We start from the raw sequence: 25,141 nt of genomic DNA, 5'->3' as shown, positions 1-25,141 counted from the left end.
CCTACCTCGCAAGTTTTTTCATTTCGCAGGTGAAGCGATAGATTTCCCCAAGCCCTGTGTATTTGAGTGCTCTGTCTTATTCACGGGGATTGGGCGTGACCCGAGTTATTCCGTACAGCGAATACCAAGTTGCAGGCTTTGGGCCTCGTCTGTTTTTCATTTCTCTATTTTCATTACGAAGTGGTAAGGTCTGATGAGTTCGTTTATCGTCGGGAAGTCTTTTCACTTAGAGGCTCGAATGCCCAAGAGGCACATGGTGGTAAGCTTACAACAATTTGTGGTGAGAAGAAAGAGTAATTAAAGAATGACTATTTTCTAGAATGATATGTTGGGATGAGTATAATGGTATGGGAATATACGTTCGTGTTTTAACCAGTCAACAACAGAGTGAGTTGTCGATTCTTCTTCGCCCTTGTATGGTAGAACGAATGGAGAAGAGATGAGATTGCGATGCGTCATGGGACGATCCATGACGTGCAGAATTGAGCGTACGCAGAGACTCGGCCGATCTATTACTGAATGCAACCAACTCTTGACTCCATCTAAATTTTGTTGGTCACTTTTGGACTTTTATTTGGTTCGAAACACTTAAATAAAACCACTCAAAATATTCAAATTTGGACATGTAAAACGCTAGTTTCTATTCTATACAATTTTTTCTATTTTCAGAAAAGTCGTGGTCAGATGTGAAAAGAAGTCGAAAAATGCACGCTAACAAATAATATCTTACAGACCTAAAGTTGAATGACTTGTTACCTCGTCGGAGAGAACATACAAGGAGACTGAAATAATGAACGGAAATATATTAACTAATATAGACGGTAAGACACATGATGTATAGTTGTCGTAAATATTACGATAAAAAATAGTAAATAAATTATAAATTATAAATTATGGCTACGAGAATACCAACGAACATCCTATATATAGTCAAGTTTAGGAAAAATTACCAAAGGTACTAAACTTTTTATCCGGTGGTCAATTCATTCATAAATTTTTCAATTGTGTCAATTTAGTTCTAAACATTTTGATAATTTGTCAAATGTAGTCATTCTGGCCAATTTTGGTCGGAAATCGCTGACGTGGGCGTTTGTCATTTTATTTGGCACGGCCGGCCGGCGTTGATGTGGACAAAATTTTCAATTTTTTAAAAAAGTTTTCTGAATATTTTTGTTTTCTTTTGTTTTTTTTTTTCAACTCTGGGTCGGTGAGGTCACCGGGCAACCATCGCCGCCAACATTTCTCTATGAAGGCAGGAACCAAGGAAGGGTCATCTAAAATCAATGAATTTTAATCAGGAATTCTCATGATGATCTCTCTAATGAACAATGTTTTCGGCAAAAGCGCATGAAATTGTTATATTCAGACCACCAAGAGAAGTGAAAACTATAGGTAAGATTAGAGACGTCAAGATTTGGGTTGGTCAGCAGTTATGCCTACATTCTTGAGCGAAGAATGGGTCATTTTGAGTAGTACGATAAAATAAGTATAAATGAGAATCAATTTATAGCGCCATCGCCATTGTGGATCCCCATTGTCCCCTACTCTTAGATGTGTGTGTGTCCACGCAAGACCTCAAACCATAACCGATCAGAGGTAGCCTGTTTTGCGACCACAAAACGACCTTGACCCGAAGTTCGCGATCCTCGTGGTGACGAGAATAAATGTCGATGGCGACGAAGGGACAAGAGTCATAGATGGCAATGGACGGCCACAAGGCGGTGGCGGGTCGCACATAGTGCATCTAACTTTCTCACGTCCAAGCAAATGAATTAACTAAATTCCCCAGCCGAATGATCAGCAATAACTTCAGCATAAGAAGTTCAGTTCAACTTCGATAGAGTTAAGGAAGCACTTCCCATACAGAATATGTGGTTAGTGCCAGTGTTTAGATTCAATAGAATAAAAGAGCAGAAAAAGGGCAAATAATGGCAGTAGGATTTCGTTGACTAACCTACTTTGGATGTCTGTGGAGATAATTTCAAGAACGACTTTAAGATGGCCAAGTTGATTTGCCATAGATACAAAAACAAGGCAACAAATGGCCGCTTTTCAATAACAGATTCGCCATTAAGTTCCTACGATTAGAACTTCGCTATAGTTCTCTAGTGTAAGCCTATCAAGATTTATAACATTAAGAGGGAAATTTAGGAAATGTACCAAATGCCAACAAAGGATCAGATGAAGCATGTAAATGCTGATAACTTATAACATCACTTGAAATCTTGTCATTCAGATAAGATGTGCTGATAATTTGAAGAGACGGTGAAACTTGACTAAAAAGAGTCTTTTCTCAGACATTCTTTTCATCTGACTACTTGTTGAGTGTATATGGGTGATTAAAGTTCTTACTACACCATCCAACATGATTGTAGATAGATTAGCTACAATTGTTTAGATTTACATACATTTTATTGTCTTATTTTCTTATTTCCTAAAAAAAATAAAAAGAGTGTCAAATACCCTATTGTAACTCTACGGATGGATGGGATTTTGCATGTTCTGTATATCTTCCTTCAAGGAGTTTAACATATAATTCTTGAATTTTCACCTGTATTACTACCCAATAATGGATTGATTTGCAAAATTCTCAATAAAAAACTACTTTATTTGGTTATGATGTAATCATGAGTCATTTGATACATTTTGTTCCGAATTTTAAATTTGTGACTCGCTTATCTTAAATTTTTTAAATGGTAATCAGAGAGGGCGATGTGTACTCGTATTTAAATTAATCTTGAGTTGTTAATGATCTGGAAAGCACAACAATGTACACATATCATAGTTATTAGCTAATCTACTTCATAAGCGTAATCTTGACTTAGAAGGTGCAAGATGAGTGTGCACATCAATAAATAGTGAGAAGAACAAGTTGAAGAAATAAATGGACTGTGTTTTTAATATTGAGGCGAACTTGTTGGGAACATGCCTAGCTTTGACTAGTCTCATTTCACACTCTTTTGAATTCTTCAGCCTGACCACTATTGGCCAACACATAAGATTTAGAATCACTTGGACTCACAGAATAAGACAAAGCAAAGATGATGCCGAGTCCGAAGTGACCTGGCATTATTGGTTAACGCGTGGCTAGAATTTCTAGAAAGATTAATACAACCAGAAATCTCAAATTGGTACATACATGATAAATTTACTCAAAACTAATTTTTTGACCACAAAAATGCCAAACTGATACATCTGTGATAAGTTTACCATAAACTAATTTTTTGACCATAAAATAACCCAAACTGGTACACTCGCGACAAATTTACCTTCTGTTAACTTCAGTCAAATTTTATAGCTAAATTGTCTGATGTGGATGACACATGGTGACGTTGGGCCTGTTTGGTTCAGCATTTGGAATGCTCATTTGGATTCTAAAGTCCTTTGGCCAAATGCAAATGGCGTTTGGCAATTTTTTTGGAGCACTTTGAGGAAATGCAATTGCATTTCTAAAGGCTTCTAAAGTCCCTTAGCCCAAGGCAGGTCTGGAGGCACTTTGGCAAGTTGCATTTTCGGAATGCAAGGTGCACTGTTCATGCACACTGTTCATCTTCTCGAGGAACCAAATCGGAGGCCGGCGATAGCCGTTTGAGGAGTTCGGCGACAGCTGTCTGAGGGGTCCGGCCACCGCCGCTTGGGGGTCGGCCGACCCTCAGGCGGCCGTGGCCGGACCCGCGCAACCCAGGCGACGCCTAGGTCAGGCAACCTCAGGTCGCCTTGCCTGAGGTCGTGCGACCCAGGCAAGTGTCGGCTTGGGTGGCGCGACCCCGGGCGGCGGTCGCCGGGGTCACGTGACCCAGGCGACGCCGCCTGAGGTTGGGCGACCTCAAGCGAGGCTGGCCATTGGCAGTTGGCCGGCGGAGGTTGGCCGGCTGCCATTTTGGCCTGTCGACGGTGGCTGAGTTCTTTGCTGATTTTTTTTTTAAATATTAACAAAAGTCCTTTACAAAATTAGTTTTTACCAAATGGTATTCAGATCAAAGTTGTTCTCAAACGTGATTTTAAAATACACTTTACCAAATACTAGCATTTCAAAAAATCCTTTTAGCTCAAAGGCCTTTGCATTTTGCCAAAGGCATTCCCCCGAAGCCGAACCAAACAGGCCCGTTGTATGGTGACGTGGCAAGTCCACGTGGAAATTCATAGGGTGTGGCAAGTCCACGTGGAAATTCATAGGGTTAATACTACGATAAACCCCGAACTGGTTCAATCGATTTGTCACATGTGTACCGGTTTGAGATTTTTTGTGGTATTAACTTTATGGATTTTCATGTGGACTTATCACGTGACCATATCACATCACCATGTGTCGTCCAGATTAGCAAATTTAACGATAAAATTTGACGGAAGCTAACTAAGTATAAATTTCTTACATGTCTATCAGTTTGAAATTTTTTGTGATCAATATTAATTTAGGATAAATTTATCGCATGTGTTTTTCGTGATATAACCTTTTCTAGTAACCCTAATCTTAGCCGTCATTCTTCATTCATTCTTCTTGTCACGTTCAATTCTTGATAGATCATTCTTTGTTTTTTCCTCCTATTTCTTGTTTTTCGTTGTTCCATTTTGCCCGCCTTGAGGGGCAACGTTGACTAGCTTACGGACCAACATGGGACACTAATAACAGCCCAACACAACATAATCCCCAGAAAAGAAAAGAAAAAATCAATATGACCAGAGAATTCATTGATTGCTCGATTAGGACTCTTCCAGAATGTCCGTCTCATTCATAATAGCAAACACATGCGGTGTCGCGTGAAAAGTCTAACGTTGGACCTTGTTTGTTTTCATTTCCAATTTTTCGCTATATTTCCATTCTCAAGTGTAAGAAAAAACCTCTCTTTCTAAGCACTCTCAAGGATTCCTCACCTCCTTCTAACTCTTCTTCTCTCCCCAACATGATTCCCCTCTAATACCAAACCTAATCCGCTGAAAAGGGAAGCTGAAGGAAACTTGCTCTCTCGGACAGTTACTGGTCCTTCCTCACGCTTCTCGTTGATAATACCAACCCACAACCTCACTCCACTCAATCCACAACAATCTCTTGATCAACTTCTCTTCACTCGACACTGCGTCCAGGTCGGATCGATGTGCCCGATGATGCCGAAGACCGCTCTGTCCACGCTCCTCCTCTTGGCCAGCATGGTCTTGCCGGTCCTCGCGGCTGCAGCGCATAAAGCCGTCCACCTGCCCTGCAGCCAGACCTGTGGCACTGGCGTGCCCGCAAAGCAGAACCTGACGTACCCGTTCGGGTTCTCGCCGGGCTGCCCAATCCAGCTCAACTGCTCCGAGGATGGGGACGCCCTCATCGGGGAGTTCCTTGTGCAGTCCGCGTCCCCAGACACCATCACCATCACCGTCGAGACCAAGTGCGACCGCCCGTTCAGGTCCATTGACCAGCTCTACGGCCGCAACTACGCCCCGATGGGGACGAACTCCGTCCTGCTCAACAATTGCGCGCAGACCTCCGCATGCGATGTGCCCAGGACGCAGGTCATCCAGGCCCAATTCCAGTCCCGCTGTGAGCCTAGCAACAAGACCAACACCAGCATGAGCTGCTACTCCGAGAAGGCGAACCACTACAACGCGATGTTTCTCAACCGCAGCGGGCTCTTTGACCTCGGCTGCGAGTACTTTCTGTCGTCGATATCGGCGGAGGAGCTGAACGACGGGTCGGTGCCGCTGCGCTTCCAGATGTTACATCTGTCGTGGTGGGTGAACGGCGACGAGTGTGAGTGCTCCCAGGATGCAGACTGCGTTCAGCTCTTGGGGCTGCCGAACGGCGGCGGAAATGGGTTCCGGTGCAAGTGCAGGGACGGGTTCCTTGGCGACGGGCTCTTGGCCGGCACCGGCTGCCGGAGAGGTTAGTTGGAGCGTTTTATTATCGTCGACTGTTTTGACCAATTATCCTCTGCGATCAAATTAAAAATTGGTGCTAAGAATGCTAAGATGGTATCCAATATTAACATGCGAACTCTTATGGCGGACTTTTAATCGGTTAAGAATATGATCCGTTCACTCAACTTCTAATCTTAGTTTACCATTGTGATAAGGAGCGTTTGTTTCGTGAAAAATAAGTAATTTAAAAAGTATTTTTCAAGAAATAATTATTTATATCGTTTAGAAAAATTAATCAACGAAATTTTTTTGTATTCGTTTATTTTTCTAAACAATATAAACGATAATTTTCTAAAAAATATTTTTTAAATTATTAATTTTTCGAATTTTTCACGAAATGAACACATTCTTAATTACATACTCGAGACTAATTTTATATGGCCCAAATTAGCTGCCGGCGCAGCAGCCACTATGGGCTATTGGTGGCTGATTCCCAGGTGTCGTTCACCGATTGGTGCTCCTCATTATTTTTCTGCGGACCTAATGACACCACATAATTCCACACATCCCCTGTTTTTCCTTTACTCCCTCTCTGTCTGTTCATCTTTTTGGCCGCACTGCCACTACCTCGTCTCTCCCCTCTGTTACAAAATCGAGTCCCATCACAGTAGCTCCGCCCCGGCATCTCTCGCAGCCGCATATGTCGCCGCCGTCCACCAAAAACCATATGATGGAAAGCTCTCCCTTTTTGTTCCACAGCGAAATCGTCGCCAAAGTGGGAGAAAGAGGAGACGTTGAAAGTACTCACTATCGTGTTACCACTGATGGTTCTTGTCGTCGTATCGATGCTGATCTTGAGTGGAGTTTACGTGATAACAAGGAAAAGGAAATTCGCCGAGGTCCTCGAAGATTGGGAGAGGGACTACAGCCCGCACCGGTTCAAGTACAAAGATCTTTACGTTGCGACGAAAGGATTCCGGGACCAAGAGTTATTAGGGGCCGGTGGGTTCGGCCGGGTCTATAGAGGAATCTTACCCACATCGAATATAGAGGTTGCGGTGAAGAGGGTCTCCCATGAATCGAAACAAGGCATGAGAGAATTTGTAGCAGAGATCATCACCATCGGTCGGCTCCGTCACCGCAACTTAGTGTCCCTCCTCGGTTACAGCCGCCGGAAAAGGGAGTTGCTCTTGGTTTACGACTACATGCCCAATGGGAGCCTCGACAAGTACCTCTATAACCAACCAAAGGTCACCCTCAATTGGATGCAAAGATTTAGGGTGATCAAGGGAGTGGCATCTGGGCTGCTTTATCTGCATGAAGGGTGGGAGCAAGTGGTGATCCACAGGGATATAAAGGCGAGCAACATCTTGCTAGACGCTGAACTAAATGGAAGACTTGGAGATTTTGGGCTCGCGAGACTACACGACCATGGAACCGACCCTCAAACGACTCACGTCATAGGAACGCTCGGTTATCTCGCCCCCGAGCAGATGCGAACAGGCAAGGCCACCAGGAGCACCGACGTGTTCGCGTTTGGAGCGTTTTTGCTCGAGGTTGCCTGCGGGAGAAGGCCGATAAAGCATGGGGACACGGAGGACGTGTTATTAGTGGACTCTGTATTTTCTTGCTGGGACAGTGGTGACATTCTCGAGGTAAGTGATCCGAATTTGGGGGCGGAGTTCGTGGAAGGAGAGATGGAGCTGGTGCTGAAACTCGGGTTGATGTGCTCCCACTCCAATCCTTTGATGAGGCCGAGCATGCGTCAAGTATCGCAGTACTTGGAGGGCGATCTTCCGATGCCGGAATTGCCGTCCACCGGCATTTCCTCCTGCAGGTTAACATTCGCTCATCGCCCTGGTTTGGACGATTTGGTCGTGTCTTGTCCATCCTCCACGGGCGAGGCATCTGTGCGCTTGTCTTCTGTCGCAGAATCGATTCTCTCGGGTGGGCGATGAGCCTCCCGGTTTAGTTTCTGATCTGATTCCATCCTCTGTACTTGGAGAACATCGATGTGTCCAAACTGTCTCGTCTCTTCTTTTGTATAAATCAATCAGTGGTAAGCCGAGATAATGTGCAGATCTAAAATCCGGAAGGCTCTGTGAATCATTCTGGTACGAGTCGGTGTAAGTACCTCATTAGTTCAGCGATCGCATGATTTCTGATCTTTTTATATTGTCTCTTCGCGAGTCATGGACGCTAGGGGCGTAAACGGTTCGGTTCAGTTCGGTTTTTCGTCTCTTCGCGAGTCATGGACGCTAGGGGTGTAAACGGTTCGGTTCGGTTCGGTTTTCTCGAAAAACCGAACTGAACCGAACCGAACCGTTAAGGGTGCCTCCTCGAACCGAACCAAATAGGAACCGAACCGATAAGCCGATTTGGTTCGGTTTGGTTCGGTTTGGTTTTCGGTTTCTTCTTCTTTTTTGTTTTTTTTTTTGCTTTTTTATTCATGGCTCGGTTTTCTGTTTTTATGTAAAAAATTTCATGATAATTTTTTTATGATAATTTTATGATAATTTTTTATGATAAAAAATTAAGAAAGCTCTAGAAATTTCATCACGTTGTAGAAAAAGATAATGGCTTCAGTAGATTATGTATACTTAGTTTGATCTATGCATAGCTAATTTAAGAAGAAGAAGAAGAAGAAAGAAACCAGGAAAATTTTGATAATATGCATGAATTGGCATGATAATTTCACATTAAAAGATGTTTAATATTTAATTACTAGTTCTTGATAATAAAATGTATTTATGATAATTTTAGATGGTTTTCTCCCTATCAATATTCACTGTTAGCCTCCTATTTAGACTATGAATTTACTGTCTTTATATGCCATCCGATTGCCAAAGTAGCCTATATCTCCTTTCCCAAGAAGCCATTTTAAAACGACTCAAGTTCTTGATAAACAGTCGGTAATTGAATTTATGAGAATTTGACAGGAGTGCATGCACTCTAAGCATCTGAGAGGGCGACATTTGACACCTGTTCCAACTACTCAAAAAGGTGAAATTCCAATAAATTTCTTCTCCAACATAAGAGGGATAGTACTCAGAGAGGAAACAGAGCAACAGATTGTTGTCCTCGAAAAGACCTTAGCAAGATTTTGGTAAGTGAAATTACGTAGGAGCAGCACGTGCTCTTTGATTATAAAACCGAAAAAAACCACATGAATGGATAGATTTAACTAAGTAAAGATCAGTACCAGACTGTTAGAGCAGCCGCAGCACTCACAGACAATGAACTGAAACTTGAACTACACAAAAGCAACACCAACCTAAACAAACAAACACCACATATCCATCCCAGCCATATTGATTGAGAAATTTACTTAAGAAGATACAAACATGCTCCCAGAGAAAGGGATGACATTCAATTCACATCTGATAAGAAGTTTCAAGAGAAAGATGGAAATCCATCTTCAGCAGCAAGGTTGGCCACCACCTTCACAGCATGAATCCGTACATTGGCATCATCTGACTCCAGGAGAGACAATATTTTCTGCAACCCCACTGTAGATTTGGTTTTTCAGTTGATGAATTAGAAATGTGCAGTTTTTGAGCCTTCCTTTTTTAAAAATAATCGAATAATGGACTAGCTGCAAAAAAGAATACAGAATCTCCAGTACTCACTTGCTTTCGTTACGCATCGAGGAGATGACTACTTCTCTTTTGTTCGTCAATCATCAAGGGAAACCAATATCGAGTTCAGCTCCGCGGTCACAGTTGACAACTCTACATTAAATTCACAATAAAAATGAGAATTGAAGTATCTATTGCAATATTAAAGGATATAAAATATTCCACGATAATTTTTTCTCACCTGACTCAAAATTTTCGAGTTCTTCTAAGTCCTCCTCAATCGAAAGTGAAAGTGGTGTGGATCGTAGCCAATCTTGAGTACATATCATTACTAGTGACATAAGAACAACCCGATACTTTTAAAGTCGTATCATAGAACAACTTCAAGAAAGGAAGAAATTGACAGGCATATTCCCAATCATCACTAGTAGGCAACCCTCTCACCTTGGAAAGCTCTTCAACAAACTTGCTATCCCGAATATCTAGTAAGATAAAAGCCTTCTGAAACTTCAAAGCTGCTTCCAACATTAGGTATGTTGAGTTCCAACGAGTCTCCACATCCAAACATACAAGACTCTTGGACTCGATGTTTTCTAGCTCAATGCACTCCTTAAACCGTTGCAACCTCGCAGGAGAAGACCTCACATAACGCACAGCTGAGCGTATTCTAACAATGGAATCATCTATATCTTTCAAACCCTGAAGTAGACATCTACCAATCTATGACAATTAAAACCTGAAATTATTATAATTCAAGTGGCTGTGTCAAGTTATCAAACTTTGTATCACAAGCAAATACTTAATAGAAGGGGTGGCCATTAAAGTACCATAAAGAAAAGAAAAAAGATAAGGCGAAGGGCAAAAACAGAAACATACAGCCTATATAACCCATTAGTGACCAACAAAACATGATCTCAAAATATTGGGTAAGGCAAATACTGCAATTCCATTAAAAATAAGCTAGGAATTATAACTCCATTCCGAAAACCGTCATTTTAAATTTTCCCTAAAAACTTCGCTTGAAAAAACTGAACAATATTAAGAAAGAAAACCCACTGCATATGCAGTACAATCAAATTCTTAGGCACCACATATAACCATGCAATTTTCATGACAGCAAAGGCCTTGACAAAAAGACCAGGACTAGCTAAGTCATAGCTAGAATATACCTCAACCCGTGGCTGTCCAGGAAGCAGATTTGCTACAGCAGTGCCTACCACTGCATGACCAGCTTCATGGCGTGCAACAACTGCCTTCTCGCTTCCTTGCAACTTCATAGTTTTCTTCTCGATGCCCTGGTAGAGGTTAACAAAGAGACCATTTATCTTACCAAACAACTACAAGCTTCTACACGCTTGTTGGTTCATTATCCAACATTATTGGAACCAAGTGACGTCTATTGAATCATTTGCAATCTCGGAGGAAATGAAGTATGAAAGCCACGATTATAATAAAGCAATAAATCTAATAAAAAACATCTATGATCAACCATACATCACCACCCTTCAAGAGCAATTACTTCACTTAGAGAAGTTGGGTGATCGCAAACGTAACAGCCTAAAGCCAAATCTTTTTCACTGGCAAGACAGATGGATACTAATACACTCACATAGGTAAATCGCGTCAAACATTGTTTATGAGCATAGCTAAATTGGGCAACCAAAACATGTAACTCCTAAATCATCTCACAAAAATGCTTACTGAACATCTGCCAGAGCGACAAAAGCTCCGACAAACCAAGATGCCAAGAAGCTATCGACGAGAACCCAAAGCGGGTGATTGAAAAACTTCTCGCTTACACCAATACAATCTAGAAATGGCAACATTTCGCAAAACCAATGCACTTGATCAACATAAACAGCAAATGCGGGCACGACATTATCCATTCTAGAAACCCCTGGTCGACGTACAGGAAGATCAAGAACACGCAAGACAGTGGCCCTGTTCATCAACTTCAGATCCATGAGGATGCAGAAACCCACGATTCGGAGATCAAACATCTCTCCGTTATGACAGAAACAAGCACGACGGCGCAAGCTACGGAATCCACCCACCTCACGCTTTGCATTTTCACAGTGAGAAAATGCATACAGAAGAACGGCCCCCACTTCGCCAAGAAACAGAAATCCACGCCGATCCCATCGATCATCATGCAAAGACAACCAGCGGCAAACGGAATTCAAAAGCGAAAAAGGGAAGAGCAATTGCACCCATCAGAGGGAAAACAATCAGCAGGAAAATCGAGAAGCAGAGAGAGAGAGAGGGGGAGAGAGGTGACCTGTAGGAGCCGAATCTTGGACAAATTGTTGGAGGCTTCTTGCTTTGAGCGACGCAGGAGTCGGCGCCGAGAGAGAAAGCCCTAAAAGCTTTGAGTCGTCGCCTCGGGCAAGAGCCTTGTGACGAGCAGGAGAAGGAGAAGGCGGAGCCGGAGCGCGATGATTCGCCGAGGCCGGGGACACAGAGGAGGTGCAGATGCAAAGGAGGTGCAGCGCTTACGAGATGTCGTCCTCGGTCAGTCGTTCTGACCCTATGAGAGAGAAAGCACCAGATGCAGCGCGAGCGAGATAGCCCTAAAGCAAAGGGTAAAAACCGAAGTGTTTATTTCAGTTCGGTTCGAACTGATCCGAACCGAACTGAAAAAAAAAATTGGTTAATTTTGATGATTCGAACCGAAACCGAAACCGAACCGAAATGCACGAAATTTTCGATTCGGTTCGGTTCGGTTCGTATCTCGGTTCTGACACCCCTAATGGACGCAATGTACTTCGTAGCCCTTTGAATTTGACTGGCTTGAAGCAAGTGAACGACGACACTTCTCATGGCACATCATGCATATGATGCACTTCCTCCCCTGAAAGCTGAATAGATAGATTAACATAGCCTCAGAGTCAAGAATGGAATGTAGCAGAAGTTTGCGCGATTTTCAAAATTCGAAAACCGAACTCGCGGTATAAACTACTGAGAATAGGAAGATGAATGCACGTCTTGATTTTGGGGTTCGTTAAAGGATAAGGGTATGAAAGTTTCTTAATAAAATTTAAGGGTGGACACTGGGCGGGATGGTTTTGGGGGAAAGTACCAAAAAGGTCTTAAACCTATTGTATTGATACAAATTCAATCATAAACTTTTCAATTGGTCCAATTTAGTCCTAAACATTTTTACATTTGCCAATTGAGTCCATCCGACCAATTTTGATCGGAAATCACTGACATGGACGTCGATCATCCTACGTGGCACGACCGGTGTTGACGTAGATATTTTTTTTTATAATTTTTTTCTTTTCTTTTCTTTCCCTTTTTAATATTTTATTGTTGTTTTTTTTTCTTTCTTTTTTTTTTCTCAGTTTGGCCACCGAGGGTCGCAGTCCTCACCTATAGCTGGTGGGGCTGCAAAGGCCCTCGCCTAGGGCCTTCGCGCCCTCGCCAGCAGCCGGAGACGGTGCGTAGGCCCTCGCCGGCCAAAATGAAAGGAAAAACAAAAGAAAGAATAATAATAAATAAATAATTTAAAATTTAATTTTTTTAAATTATAAAATTTGTCCACGTCAACGCTGGCCGTGTCACGTAGAACGACCGGTATCCACGTTAGCAATTTCGGGCCAAAATTGGATGGATCGATTCAATTGGCAAAATGTGAAAAGCTTTAGAACTATATTGATCCAATTAAAATGTTTAGGATCGAATTGGTACCAATGTAATAGGTTTAGGAATTGTTTGGTACCCGATGATTTTGCCTTTCACAGGGCAACGGGCCTGCGGGGCACCACCATAGAATTAATTGTTTCTCAAAGACAACTAATACCATGATGGCTCTTTGACATTTTTCTTATTTTCTTTTTGTGAAGAAGAAGGACCTAATGAATGGATTTTGTCAAAAAGAATAGCCTTATTGGTTGATTCTACAAAGCGAAACAAGCTCAACCTTCGCAAATTAGTCAATGGGGGACAACATGAAAATGAAATACCGGTCTTTCCAAGCCTGCATCTTCAATAGAAGCCAAGCCTGTAAGGAGAAGAAATTGTTCTTAAGTTGTATAATTATTATCCTTATTTCATATTTATAAATGAAATGGAATAAAAGAAATCAAATTTTATTTTTTTTCTAAAAGGTGTACATTGGTTTGATCCGCGGGACACAGATTCCCTGCGACATTCGGCCCGTGCCCATCCCTAATAAGTAGGGCTGCGGTGATCAATGCCGTGAATGGTTTCGACTTCTCCGGCGAGAAAATTTATTTGCACAATGAACTAACTGGTGTGTAGGAAAGGTAAATTGATGGACGAGTTCAATTCTTGGTATCAAAGGCATGCCATTGCATTTTCCGTATCTGCAAGGGAGTCCCATAATAGAGTTTGTTAGTGCGGATGGATTGCATAGAGATAATTCCACTTTCAAGATGCATTTGGGAGAGTATTTAAAGCAACTTCGGGTCCAGTGTACTTTTGGAGTCGAATATTATGTTTGGTAAATTTTTTTTTTTAAAACAATTTGGACCGAACCCTGCCTTGATAGAGCCCAACGCTCAAGGCGAATGCCCATTTGTCTTAGATTTTCAACAATTCCGAAAGGCAAATGGAGGAGATTAACAATTTTCTGTCCGCCTTCAATCTTGTCCTCACTAAATTATTATACTTTCAGTTGGACCCCCTCAATATATATAATTCACGATAGAGCTTTACTAACCTGAGAAAAAAAATTAGCTGAAATGGTAGTATATGCTACTATTATTCTCATTGGGTCGACGACAAGAAGTTAATCAAGTAAATTCCGCAGCCGAATGATCGACAAGAAGTTCAGCATAAGAAGTTGAACTTCGATAAAAGTCAAGGAAGCATTCCTCGTAACAGCTGATTAAAGTAATTTGGTAATCTATGGAGATAATTTCAAGAACAGCGCCTATATATATATATATATAACTATAGACGCAAAATCAAGGGTCAGCAAAATGGTCACTTTTCAAAGGATTGTGGCAGCAGTCATAGCTGCGCTTTTTCTCATTCTCGGTGCTGCGAGGAGTGCTCCAGACACCACTCTAGTGAGCAAAATATGCAACGGAGCAACATATAACCCGTTCAGTACCTACGCTACTAACGTCGCCCAAGTTCTCCTGTGTCTACCTGATGCGGCATATTCGGGTTTCAATAAGTACTGCCAAAGCACGGAAAGTAACGACGATTGTTATGGCCATGCGGCATGCAATGGGGCGCTATATCAACCGGATTGCGCCACATGCCTGGAGGCAATTGTGAACAGGATAAATAATGAATGTATGTTGAGCATTGGGGTTCAATATCAGCTTAAAAACTGCAGACTTCGATACGAGCATTATCCATTTACCGAGTAGTCATATTTACTTCTTTGTAAAGAGCCCCAAGCTCTGCTCCTACCCAAATATATATACTCACATGGGGACTGCTATATCTCCCCTTTGAAATAAGTGATAAGTACTTGTGCGTAGTTTTTGGGAGATCGTGTCACGTGAATCGGGCCAAGTTGCTATAATATCATATAATGAAACTTTTTCGTGAAGAATTAAGTGTTATTTAGGCTCAATTAGTAGATTCCTTAATGGAAAATCCACTATCTCAATGTCCAAGTAATCTGAGAGAGACTTTCTTCAAATGTTTCGACGGGCTATTATTTTAATTTGGCAATTTAGCATGTCTTATTCTAATTTCTTAAGCTTCAATTGCTCTACGATTTAATCTTTAAAAAATTGGTGATGGAAAAATACCGTTGACCGGTCAAACTTATCCAAAAGAAGCTTGAGTTTTCTTTTCGTTGAGTCAATCCATATCCAATTTGCGCCGTAACTTTTATGTAGCTTTAGTGTTTTATCGACAAAATAGTGATTCCCTCGTCGCTCCGGACGACATGGCGATCAACGAATTTGAATGCCAAGCCCTTTAATGAAAGGGTTAATATCACGAAAAGCCATAAATTGGTATACTTATGATAAATTTATCAAAAACTAATTTTTTGACCACAAAAAACTCCAAACTGGTACACCTGTAATAAATTTACCCTTCTTTAGTTTCTGTTAAATTTGACCATCAAATTGTTGAGTTGAATAATACCAGGCAGTTGATGGGTATACCATTTAGGGTTTTATCGCTCCGTTTATCACAAGTCTACTAATTTGTGATTTTTCATGGTATCAATTTAATTTAACTGAGGGTAAATTTGTTACAAGTGCACAAGTTTGGAGTTTTTGGTGGTAAAAAAATTAGTTTGGGATAAATTTATCATAGGTGTACCAATTTGAGATTTTTTATGGTCAAAAAATTAGTTCAGGGTAAATTTATCAGAGATTTACCAGTTTGAGATTTTTCGTGGTATTAACTCTTAACTGAATGTCTTATCATTTGGCAATTACTTCTCCTTTTAGTGTTTGAGATTTCTCATTTATATACTACTATATATCTTAAACCTCTAAAAAAAATATATTTAAGGTCGTTGAAGACCACATGAAATTTTTATACAATATTCCGGTAATTTAATCTAATAATAGAACTGGGTTCCTTTTCGAAAGTTCTCTTAACATACCTTTGCGGAAAATGGAATGATCTTCATGACCCGCAGTTTTCTCTCTTTTGAAAGAGTTAAAAAATAATTTTATTCTTTCTTAGGAAAGACAAATAAGATTAATTCTTTAATTCCAAAAACAACAAATGAATCGGCACCAAGGATTTTTCACGTTCTTGTCAGGACACTCCTATTCAGTGCTCTAGAACGCTAAGGAGGTCTATAGAATGTATTTAACTCTTGCCAAATGTTGTGGTGTTTTGTAGTAGAGAACCATATTACTTCAGTACAATCCTCTTTTGGATAAGGCCTGTCGAACGGGTGTGTCAAGTCGGGTTAGACTTGGATTAGGTAAAAGATAGTCTGATCCAAATTAATCAATTTAACCCGTTTTGACCCATAGTCATCCCATACTTGACCCAACCCCACCAAGGATCCATTAGAAGCAATTTTTTTCTTTAGTTGTTACTTTTAAAGAATGGTTAGCTCCATAGACCAGCTCATTGAGTTAGTAAGGGAGCTCGGGGGTCGGGATTTGGATGGGGGCATGAAGTTAGTGGTAAAAGTCCCGCCCAGGTCATCCCTCAATCATGAAATGTGTTCGTACTTTGGGCCTATGCTAACATGGCCTTTTTTTTTTTTTATATCTTATGGTTCATTTAGGTGTAACACTGTTATTTTCCTTTTATTTTGTTTGTAAGGCATATTATACTTCATTTTTTAGTACTTTCAATTATACTTGCCAATTATCTGACTCTTTAAAAGTTGATCCGCAAGAGTCAAAAGTAGAAATCGCTGCATTGAGACGCTCCGCTGATACTTTTCAGTCATGCATTTGCATTAGAAAATTAGCACATGTTTTAATTATAGTAATCACGCTCTAAATAGCCTATCTTTAGTCAAACAAGCGAGATGGTGTCATATAATGCAAATCAATCATTAACAAATTTATAATAAAATTGCGATCAGGAACAACCAGGATCCCACCATACCAATTGCTTCTGAAATTATATGCCTGCGCACCGTAGGATATATAATTGCCCATGGAAACATAGGGACAACACTAGCCGACAGATTTTAATTTATTTTCCTAGTAGCCACGCATTCTTAATTAAGGGTAATTGGTTCCCATGCGATTTGGTTCTCACCTAGGAACCGAAAACCGGACCATTTAGTCCTGGAATCGGACCGGACCAATTCCTGAGTGGGTAAATGGAATCGGTGGCTCCCCCCGCCGTCGCCAGCGGCGAAGCACCTCTCATGCTTCCAAGCCGAGCCACTGCTTTCGGCGTCGCTCGTGATCGTCCTACTCATTGCCTGTCCAAATTTGGCCTCATCCGTGGCTTGCGTGGTGGCTCGTCCACAGATCTGGCAAGCATAGACGATAGAGAAGTGGCTCAGCTTGGACGAGTCTCTGGTCCAGCTTTGGGGTTGTGCCTCAAGATCTGGCTTGCGAACTTCCTGCTGGTGGGTCGACCATGGTCATAAGCGACGACGAAGAGGGCTCGGCTTGGACGCGCTAGCCTGGACAATTGTGCTAGCGACTCCGCTAGTCTAGATGTGGAGTTTGCGAACTTCCAAACTAGAGCTAGCGACGACAGCTCCTTCATGGCCGCAAGCGACGACGGAGAGGATGGAAGGGGTGGCTCGGCTTAGACGAGCAATGCCAGTGATGACCATGGACGAACAGATTTCTCTGGGCAACAAAGCGAAGAAGCTAACTCTCTGGGCAAGGAATCTGGGAGTAGCGAGTAGGGTTTTTCTTTCCAAATTTATAAGAAATAAAAAATATCAATCGATTTGGTCCGGGTGGGCAGTTTTACCCGTGGAACCACAAGAATCGGTGACCCCGCAAACCGCCTAGGACCAGCCAGCTCAATCCGATCCAGGCGGTTTCTTTTGCTCACTCCTATTCTTAAGTGGCAAAAAGAAGTCCAATAAACTAATATAAAATCATAAATGTTGAAAAGCTAATTTCCTAAAAGAAATTGACTAGCTCCATCTTCTTCCCCAATCGGTGTGTAAGCCAACTCCTCTGTCACGCCAAGACCACACTCGCTGCATTACCACCTGGTTGGGCCGCGGCCTTTGCCAACTCGAATTTTAAGGACCTCGGGAGAACCGAGCTCCACACATACCATCCGTATCCGCAGTTAATTCACTTTCAAAATCCACCCTCTGTGACATCATCCGGTGCCCTTCGCCCATAAACCTGAGCGCCTCCCTGTCGAGGTTACAGGGAAGCAAGATACTTGTGACCACTCGCATCCACTGAGCTGCAGAGTTGACAGGTGCGAAATCAGTTCATGTTCTTCTTGGCTTATCTGAAGATTAAAGGAGAAGATTTAGAGAATATTTTTTTAGGATGATTTTCATTACTGTATATCAGTGATATTTATAGTACATGTACAAGGACGGCAACAACTAAAAATATGGAGAAAATCTCAACTAATTGACATCTATCTACAACAATAAGAAGGCTGAAATTATGGAGGATAATTTGAAATTTGAAATTTAAAATGATTCTCTTATACGCCCTCTCAAGATGGAGTTTCCGTCGGAAACGCCGATCTTGACTCGAAGTGTTTGCACGCGCTGTTTTGATAATGGCTTGGTAAGGATATCCACTAGTTGGTCATGTGTGGAAATATGAGAGACTCTCAATTGTCCGTCTTTTACGAGCTCACGAATGAAGTGGTAATCAATTGCAACGTGCTTCATGCGAGAGTGGAAGACCGGATTGGCACACACATAAGTAGCCCCAATATTGTCATAGTATATTGTGGGTGTTTCAAGTGAGTGTATGCCTGGTTCGTGAGCAAGTTTTGAACCCAAAGTAATTCCGATGAGGTAGCGGCAACTGCTCTATATTCGGCTTCTGTTGATGATCGGGCAACGGACCGCTGTTTGCGGGAGCTCCAAGAGATAGGATTGGCGCCAAGATAAACAATGAAGCCAGATGTGGAAGTCCTGTCATCGGAATCACTAGCCCAATCTGCATTGGAATGAGCATGTAAAATGGGCTTTATACCTCACCTCAAGTGAAGCCCAGGGAATAAGGTACCTTTAAGATATCGAAGAAGGCGTTTGGCGGCAGACCAGTGATGTAAGGTTGGCTTGTGCATGAACTGAGATAATTTGTTGACAGCAAATGAAATATCGGGTCAAGTGATTAGGAGATATTGAAGGGCACCGACGAGGCTCCGAAATTCAGTTGTGGATGTGTAGCCCAAAATATCATGAAGTGTAAGTGTATTACCAGTTGCCATTGAAGACTCAACATCGTTTGCTTCGGCCATTTTATGCTTTTCGAATAGAGCCTGTATGTATTTATGTTGCGAGAGCAAAAGACCCTTCTTGGTGGGAAGTACTTTAATTCCAAGTAAATAGACTAAGGTCCCCAAATCTTTGACCGAAAAACGCTTGGATAATGTTGCTATGAAATCATTGAGAAACCGAGTGTTGTTGCCCGTAATGACAAGATCATCAACATATAGCAAGAAATATGCTTCTATGCCATTGTGTGAGTAGATAAAAAGGGAGCTATCGGCCTTGGAATTAGTAAATGAATTGGCTATTATAAATGTACTTAACTCGTTGTACCAGGTACGAGGAGCTTGTTTGAGCCCGTAGATAGCTTTCCTGAGTTTGTACACATGGTCGGGTTTTACGGAGTCTTTGAAATCAGGAGGTTGTGCCATGAACACTTCATCTTGTAGCGTTCCTTGCAAAAACGCATTGTTTACATCCATCTGGCGTAGTGGCCAATTTCGAGTGAGTGCCAGAGTGAGGATGATGCGGATTGTTGTAGGTTTGACAACCAGGCTGACGGTTTCTTTGAAGTCAATTCCCGGTCTTTGGTGAAATCCTTTGGCGACAAGACGTGCCTTGTATCTCTCGATGTTGCCGTCGGATCGACTCTTGATTCTGTAGACCCACCTACAACCAACAATATTCATGTAAGAATTCTTTGGGGTTAGTTCCCAAGTTCCATTTTGAATTAAGGCATTGATTTCCTCGGACATAGCGGAGCGCCATTGGGGATCACTCAAAGTTTGAGTAAGTCCACTTGGTTCATAGGTTTGAAGTAGGGGATGTTTTGTTGTGAGTGTATGTATTTGTTTATGCTTGAAAATGTTGTTTTGAGAGCGTGTGATCATGTTATGAGTGCGGGTGGGGCGATTCAGATTTGGCAGGTTTTGGGGTGGTTCGGTTAAGAGTGTGGAGCTGGTTGGTGAGACATTGGTTCCGATGAAGATGCTGCTAGTTGGGTGGTGGTTGTTACTTGGTGAGGTCTGAGGTGTGACGCTGGTGGTACATGCATCAAATAAAGGTGTGTGTGCGTGGTGTTAGAGGAGAGATCACTTACTGAGTTATCGGGTGGGTTGGCCGGCAGAACTTGCGCGTCGGCCGGGCTACTAGGAAGAGCGCTTGTCACGACTGATGGCGTGTTCGGAGTAGGAGCAATATATGGTACAATGGGCGACTGAAGAAGAGGAGTTTTGATCGAGCTTGAGGGGGAGGACTCGGGTAAGTTCAAAGAGGGGTATGGGAAGACGATTTTATCAAGGACAATGTGATGTGAGAGGAATATTTTTTGGGTAGTAGGACCAAAACATTTGTACGCACTTTGAGTTAAAGAATAACCAAGAAAAATACATGGGCGGGCGCATGGTAAAAGCTTATTTTTTGTGTATGACCGAAGCCATGGGTAGTAGAGGTATCTGAAAATTCGAAGTTTTAGGTAGTTCGGGGGTTTGCCAAAGAGGCGGTGATATAGAGATTGAAGATTAATGATATCTGTAGGTAAGCGATTTATAAGATATGTGGCGGTTTGGAAAGCGTAGGTCCAAAAAGTGGGGGGTAGGCCGACTTTGTATAGTAGGGTTAATCCGGTTTCGACGATGTGCCGGTGATGCCTTTCAGCGGTGCCGTTATGTTGTGAGGTGTATGGAGGTGCGGTTAGGTATGAAATTCCGTGTTTTGCTAAATATGGTTTGAGTTTAATGAATTCCCCGCCCCCATCAGAATAAAGAGTTTGTAATTTTTGTTGAGATTGTTTTCCGACAAGTGTTTTGAACTGTTCAAAAATCGAATTTGAATTTTAAACTGATTCTCTTATAAAGATCAGTCTTGGGACTTTTCCAAGAAAACTGCTTTTGAAGATGGAGACGAATCATTGGACCCCGGAGACAGGTCGAGATATAGTTAAAATAATGGGCTGGTGTTCCCCTTGCCATCATAACCGGATGCTGCCGTTTATACAAGAAAGAAACAAACAGGAGTGGCTCATTTCAAAGAGCGTGAACTTCAGAATTAGATAAGTTGGATGTATATGCTTACACATACTTGATACCAGATGATTCTCTGCTCATCCACGAATTCAAAAGATAGGTTTAAATCGATAGACATTTTCTTTTAGTTTCAAAGTGGAAAATATGCCTCTTTCTGTTTTTTAAGTTGATCCAAAGCAAACAGACACTGCTGAGCAGCTATGATGATGGCATGCCCCTTCTGGGATCACACTCGTGTGCCAATTTTTTGGGGCGCTATGCATTTTATTTATCTTATAACGTCAATGCAGATTGTTTCCCGAGCCAGATGGTTGTTCAGTACGGATTTTTTCGTCTTCGATTGCTTGACTGGTGGGGAAATTGGTCGGCTTGTTCTTGCTAGAACACAAGGTAAATGGAGATGACTCAAAGCCCCACTTTCAACTTTGTGGTCTCAGTGTTCCCTGCACCACCCAGGATAAGTCGAGACAATATTTTCTCGGAAAGGAGGTTTATGTGGTTAATGTCACGGCTCAGAAGAGTGCTACTGATATCATCTTGTCGACTATTATGGTTGTCCTACCTAGAATTATTCATTCTAGTCTTCTAATCTCCATATGCATCACTTCTGTTTCTAGACATTTTAATTTGTTCCTGTCTGCTTCTGCCTAAGCACGCATGATTTAAAAACAAACAAAAGAAATGACTGAAACAACAGAAATCGTGCAATCTCCGAGTCAAATGTAGCTACAGATTTTGATACCGCGAATTATATATTCTTTCTCATTCCGCTTTGCTGTCATAGTGTTAGCTATAGTTATCTTATCTTCTTCCTTTCAAGTTATTTTTTTTTTACCAACCTTTCAAGTTATTTGACAGTGTCTTGAATGATCTCTGGGATGCCGGAAACTTTCACTCAAATGTCTCCCTGTTTTTGTGGAAATGTACCGGGGATTGGGTATTTTGAACTCTCCAATGGTGTTGGCAACTAAATGTTTTTCCTTTTCCTGAATTGTGGTTGTGCAAGTTGAACCAACAATATGAGCTCCTAATTGGAAAGGAATTGCTTCTTCCTTGTCAAGTACGTCTGGCTGACACAGTTATCTTTGAAAGAAACAGATTTGTATCCTGGAAAATCAGAACATAATCAGAATCAAATTGGAAACTGCAGATCGATCCGATAAACTTTGTATGAGCAGATCATTTCCTAAGCAGTTCATGAAATACGTTGCAAAAAATCAGGAGTGTTTATGTTTCCATCATTTACTTAGCAAGAAACTCACAGACCGCCATGAATCAGACCTGCAGACCGGCTGGTCTGCGGGTTCGGGATCCAAGAGAGGAGGTAGACAGCCTCCGCTCTTGGTGTAGGCATCGCCGGTCCCTCCCCCATTGTAGACTGGCCGGTCTCCCTCGAGCGCGCCAGGAGACATGTACCTCTTCTGCTCGATGAGTTCCCCGGTTTATTTCCGAGCCCATCGGGAACTCTGCTTCTTCCCCTGCACTCCGCTACCCGAGCCATTGCATGCCAGGGCACATGCATCGATCTACTTAGGAGCAATATCGAGGGCGGTAAGAAGATAGAGGACCGATATGAACGCGAATAGGAAGTAGGTGCAATATACCGAACATTTCCAAGCAAGAGTGAGAATAATATCAATTCTTTACTCATCTCTTATTTTCTTTCTTCTAGCTGTTTACTATATGCTTAATGCAGCCGAATGATCGACAACAAGTTCAGCATGAGAAGTTGAACTTCGATAAAAGTCAAGGAAGCATTCCTCGTGACTGCTGACTAAAGTAATTTGGTAATTTGTGGAGATAATTTCTAGAACAACCCCTCTATATATACAGCCATGCTGATTAGCTATAGAAGCAAAACTCAAAGTCAGCAAAATGGCCACTTTTCAGAGGACTGCAGCAGCAGTCATAACTGCGCTTTTTCTCATTCGCGGTGCTGCGAGGTGTGCTCCAGACAACTCTAGTGAGCAAAATATGCAGCGGAGAAAGATTTGACCCATTGGGTTACTACTGTCAGAACAGAAATCAAGTTGTCCAATGTTTAATCGATCATACGGATTTGGATTTCGATCATTATTGTGTGGACACAGACACTAATGTTCCTTGTTACGTCCATGCAGCATGCAATTAATGGGGCACTTTCTCGTCCAGATTGTCGAGACTGCGTAATTGATATGGTGAGGAGGATGGATGATGAATGTGGGAATAGCGTTGGGGTTCAGATTCAGTTTCAAGACTGCAGACTGAGATACGAAAAATATCCATTTACCGAATAGCCATATTTACTTCTTTTGTAAAGAGCTTCGAGCTCTCCTCCTGCCCGAATATTTATATTCACATGGGGATTTGCTATGTCTCCCGTTTGAAATAAGTGATAAGCATTTGTGCGTAGTTTTAGGGAGATTGGGTCACGTGAATTGGGCCAAGTAGTTATAGTACCAAATAAAGGAACTTTTTTTCTCGTGAAGAATGAAGTGTTACTTAAGCTCAATTAGTTGATGCCTTTAATGGAAAATCCACTATCTAAAAAGTCCAAGTAATTTCATCGAGACTTTCTTCAAATGTTTCGACGGCCCCTGTATTTCGATTTGTCTTAGTCTAATTTCTGAAGCTTCAAGTGCTCCATAATTTAGTCTTTAAGAAACTTATGGTGAAAAAAATTTGACCGGTCAAACTTATCCCAAACAAGTATGAGTTTTCTTTTAGGGTTAATATCACGAAAAACTCCAAACTGATGTATCTATAACAAATTTGCTCTAAACTAATTTTTTGACCACCAAAAACCCCAAATTGGTACACTTATGACAAATTTACCCAAAACTAATTTTTTTACTACCAAAAACTCCAAACTGGTACATTTGTGACAAATTTACCCTCCGTTAAATTGAATTAATACAAAAAAATAATAAACTGGTACACCTATAACCCCAAATTAGTACATCCGTCAACTGCCACGTGTTATTTAACTAATAATTTGATAGTAAAATTTAACGGAAACTAACGAAGGGTAAATTTGTCACATATGTACTAGTTTAGGATTTTTTGTGATTAAGAAATTAGTTTGAAGTAAATTTATCACTTGTATACTAATTTGAAGTTTTTGGTATTAACCCTTTCTTATATATATATATTTGGTCGAAGACCCTTTCTTTTATATGATTTCCACGCTTTTGAAGTATTTTATAGTCACTGGAAAGGCTTGTGCAATACAAAGTGGGCTTGACCTTATAGCAATACACAAGCCCGCAATCTAGCATAGCTATTCTATGCTATTACATAAAGCAAAGATCTTCAAGGATCTCAATCATTTTTTTTTCTTCCTCATCAAATATGCTTAGTAATAAGTTTTACAAACATTCCGCTTATGGACAGATATATAAATCAATAAGTCCATTTTATTTCTCATGGGTTTCAACCAATAATGGACATCACCAACCTGTAACATTACTAAATATATATACAAGGGTGTCAAACGAGTGGGTCGGGTCGAAAATGGTTTGACCCATATTAACCTATTTAACCCGTTTTGATTTATATGTATGTAATGCAAATCTAACGACCCAAATTCGATTCAACCCATACCCGACCCGACATGTATTGCTAAAAGACTTTAATATTAAATCCAATTTAGAAAAACTTGTTTATTATAAATTTTTAAAAATATATATTGCTAAAATATTATGGATAATTTTTATAATTTTATAAAAAAATATGATTTGTCTATATTTTTTATTTTTTATTTTTCTTTCTTTTTTTTCCTTTTTTTCTTCTACGATCGGCGACCAGCACTCCTTTTAATAATTTTTATTTTAATTTTTTTAAAAAAGTCATTCGTAATTATTTTTCATTTTCTTCTTTTCTTTTCTTTTTTTCTTTTCCTTCTTCATCGGCCGGTCGCCGGC

At 41.2% G+C, this 25,141-nt stretch overlaps 2 protein-coding genes across 2 annotated transcripts in view; both read left to right on the top strand.

Annotated features, from left to right (window-relative positions):
• LOC115681394 (leucine--tRNA ligase, cytoplasmic-like) overlaps positions 1-25,141 on the top strand; it is a 38,837-nt gene that overhangs the window by 7,146 nt on the left and 6,550 nt on the right.
• Positions 4,789-7,920, top strand: LOC115681402 (L-type lectin-domain containing receptor kinase IV.1-like). The gene is made up of 2 exons (XM_056316220.1): positions 4,789-5,866; positions 6,601-7,920. The coding sequence occupies exons 1-2, from the start codon at positions 5,092-5,094 to the stop codon at positions 7,797-7,799; spliced, it is 1,974 nt and encodes a 657-aa protein (XP_056172195.1). The 5' UTR covers positions 4,789-5,091; the 3' UTR covers positions 7,800-7,920.

Source organism: Syzygium oleosum, unplaced genomic scaffold (assembly GCF_021117445.2).
Source record: "Syzygium oleosum isolate NSW1041296 unplaced genomic scaffold, Sole_v2.1 Sole_v2.01, whole genome shotgun sequence".
NCBI classification, from domain to species: domain Eukaryota; kingdom Viridiplantae; phylum Streptophyta; class Magnoliopsida; order Myrtales; family Myrtaceae; genus Syzygium; species Syzygium oleosum.
The sequence above is the reverse complement of the archived record's forward strand: the minus strand, read 5'-3'. Positions and strand labels throughout refer to the sequence as shown.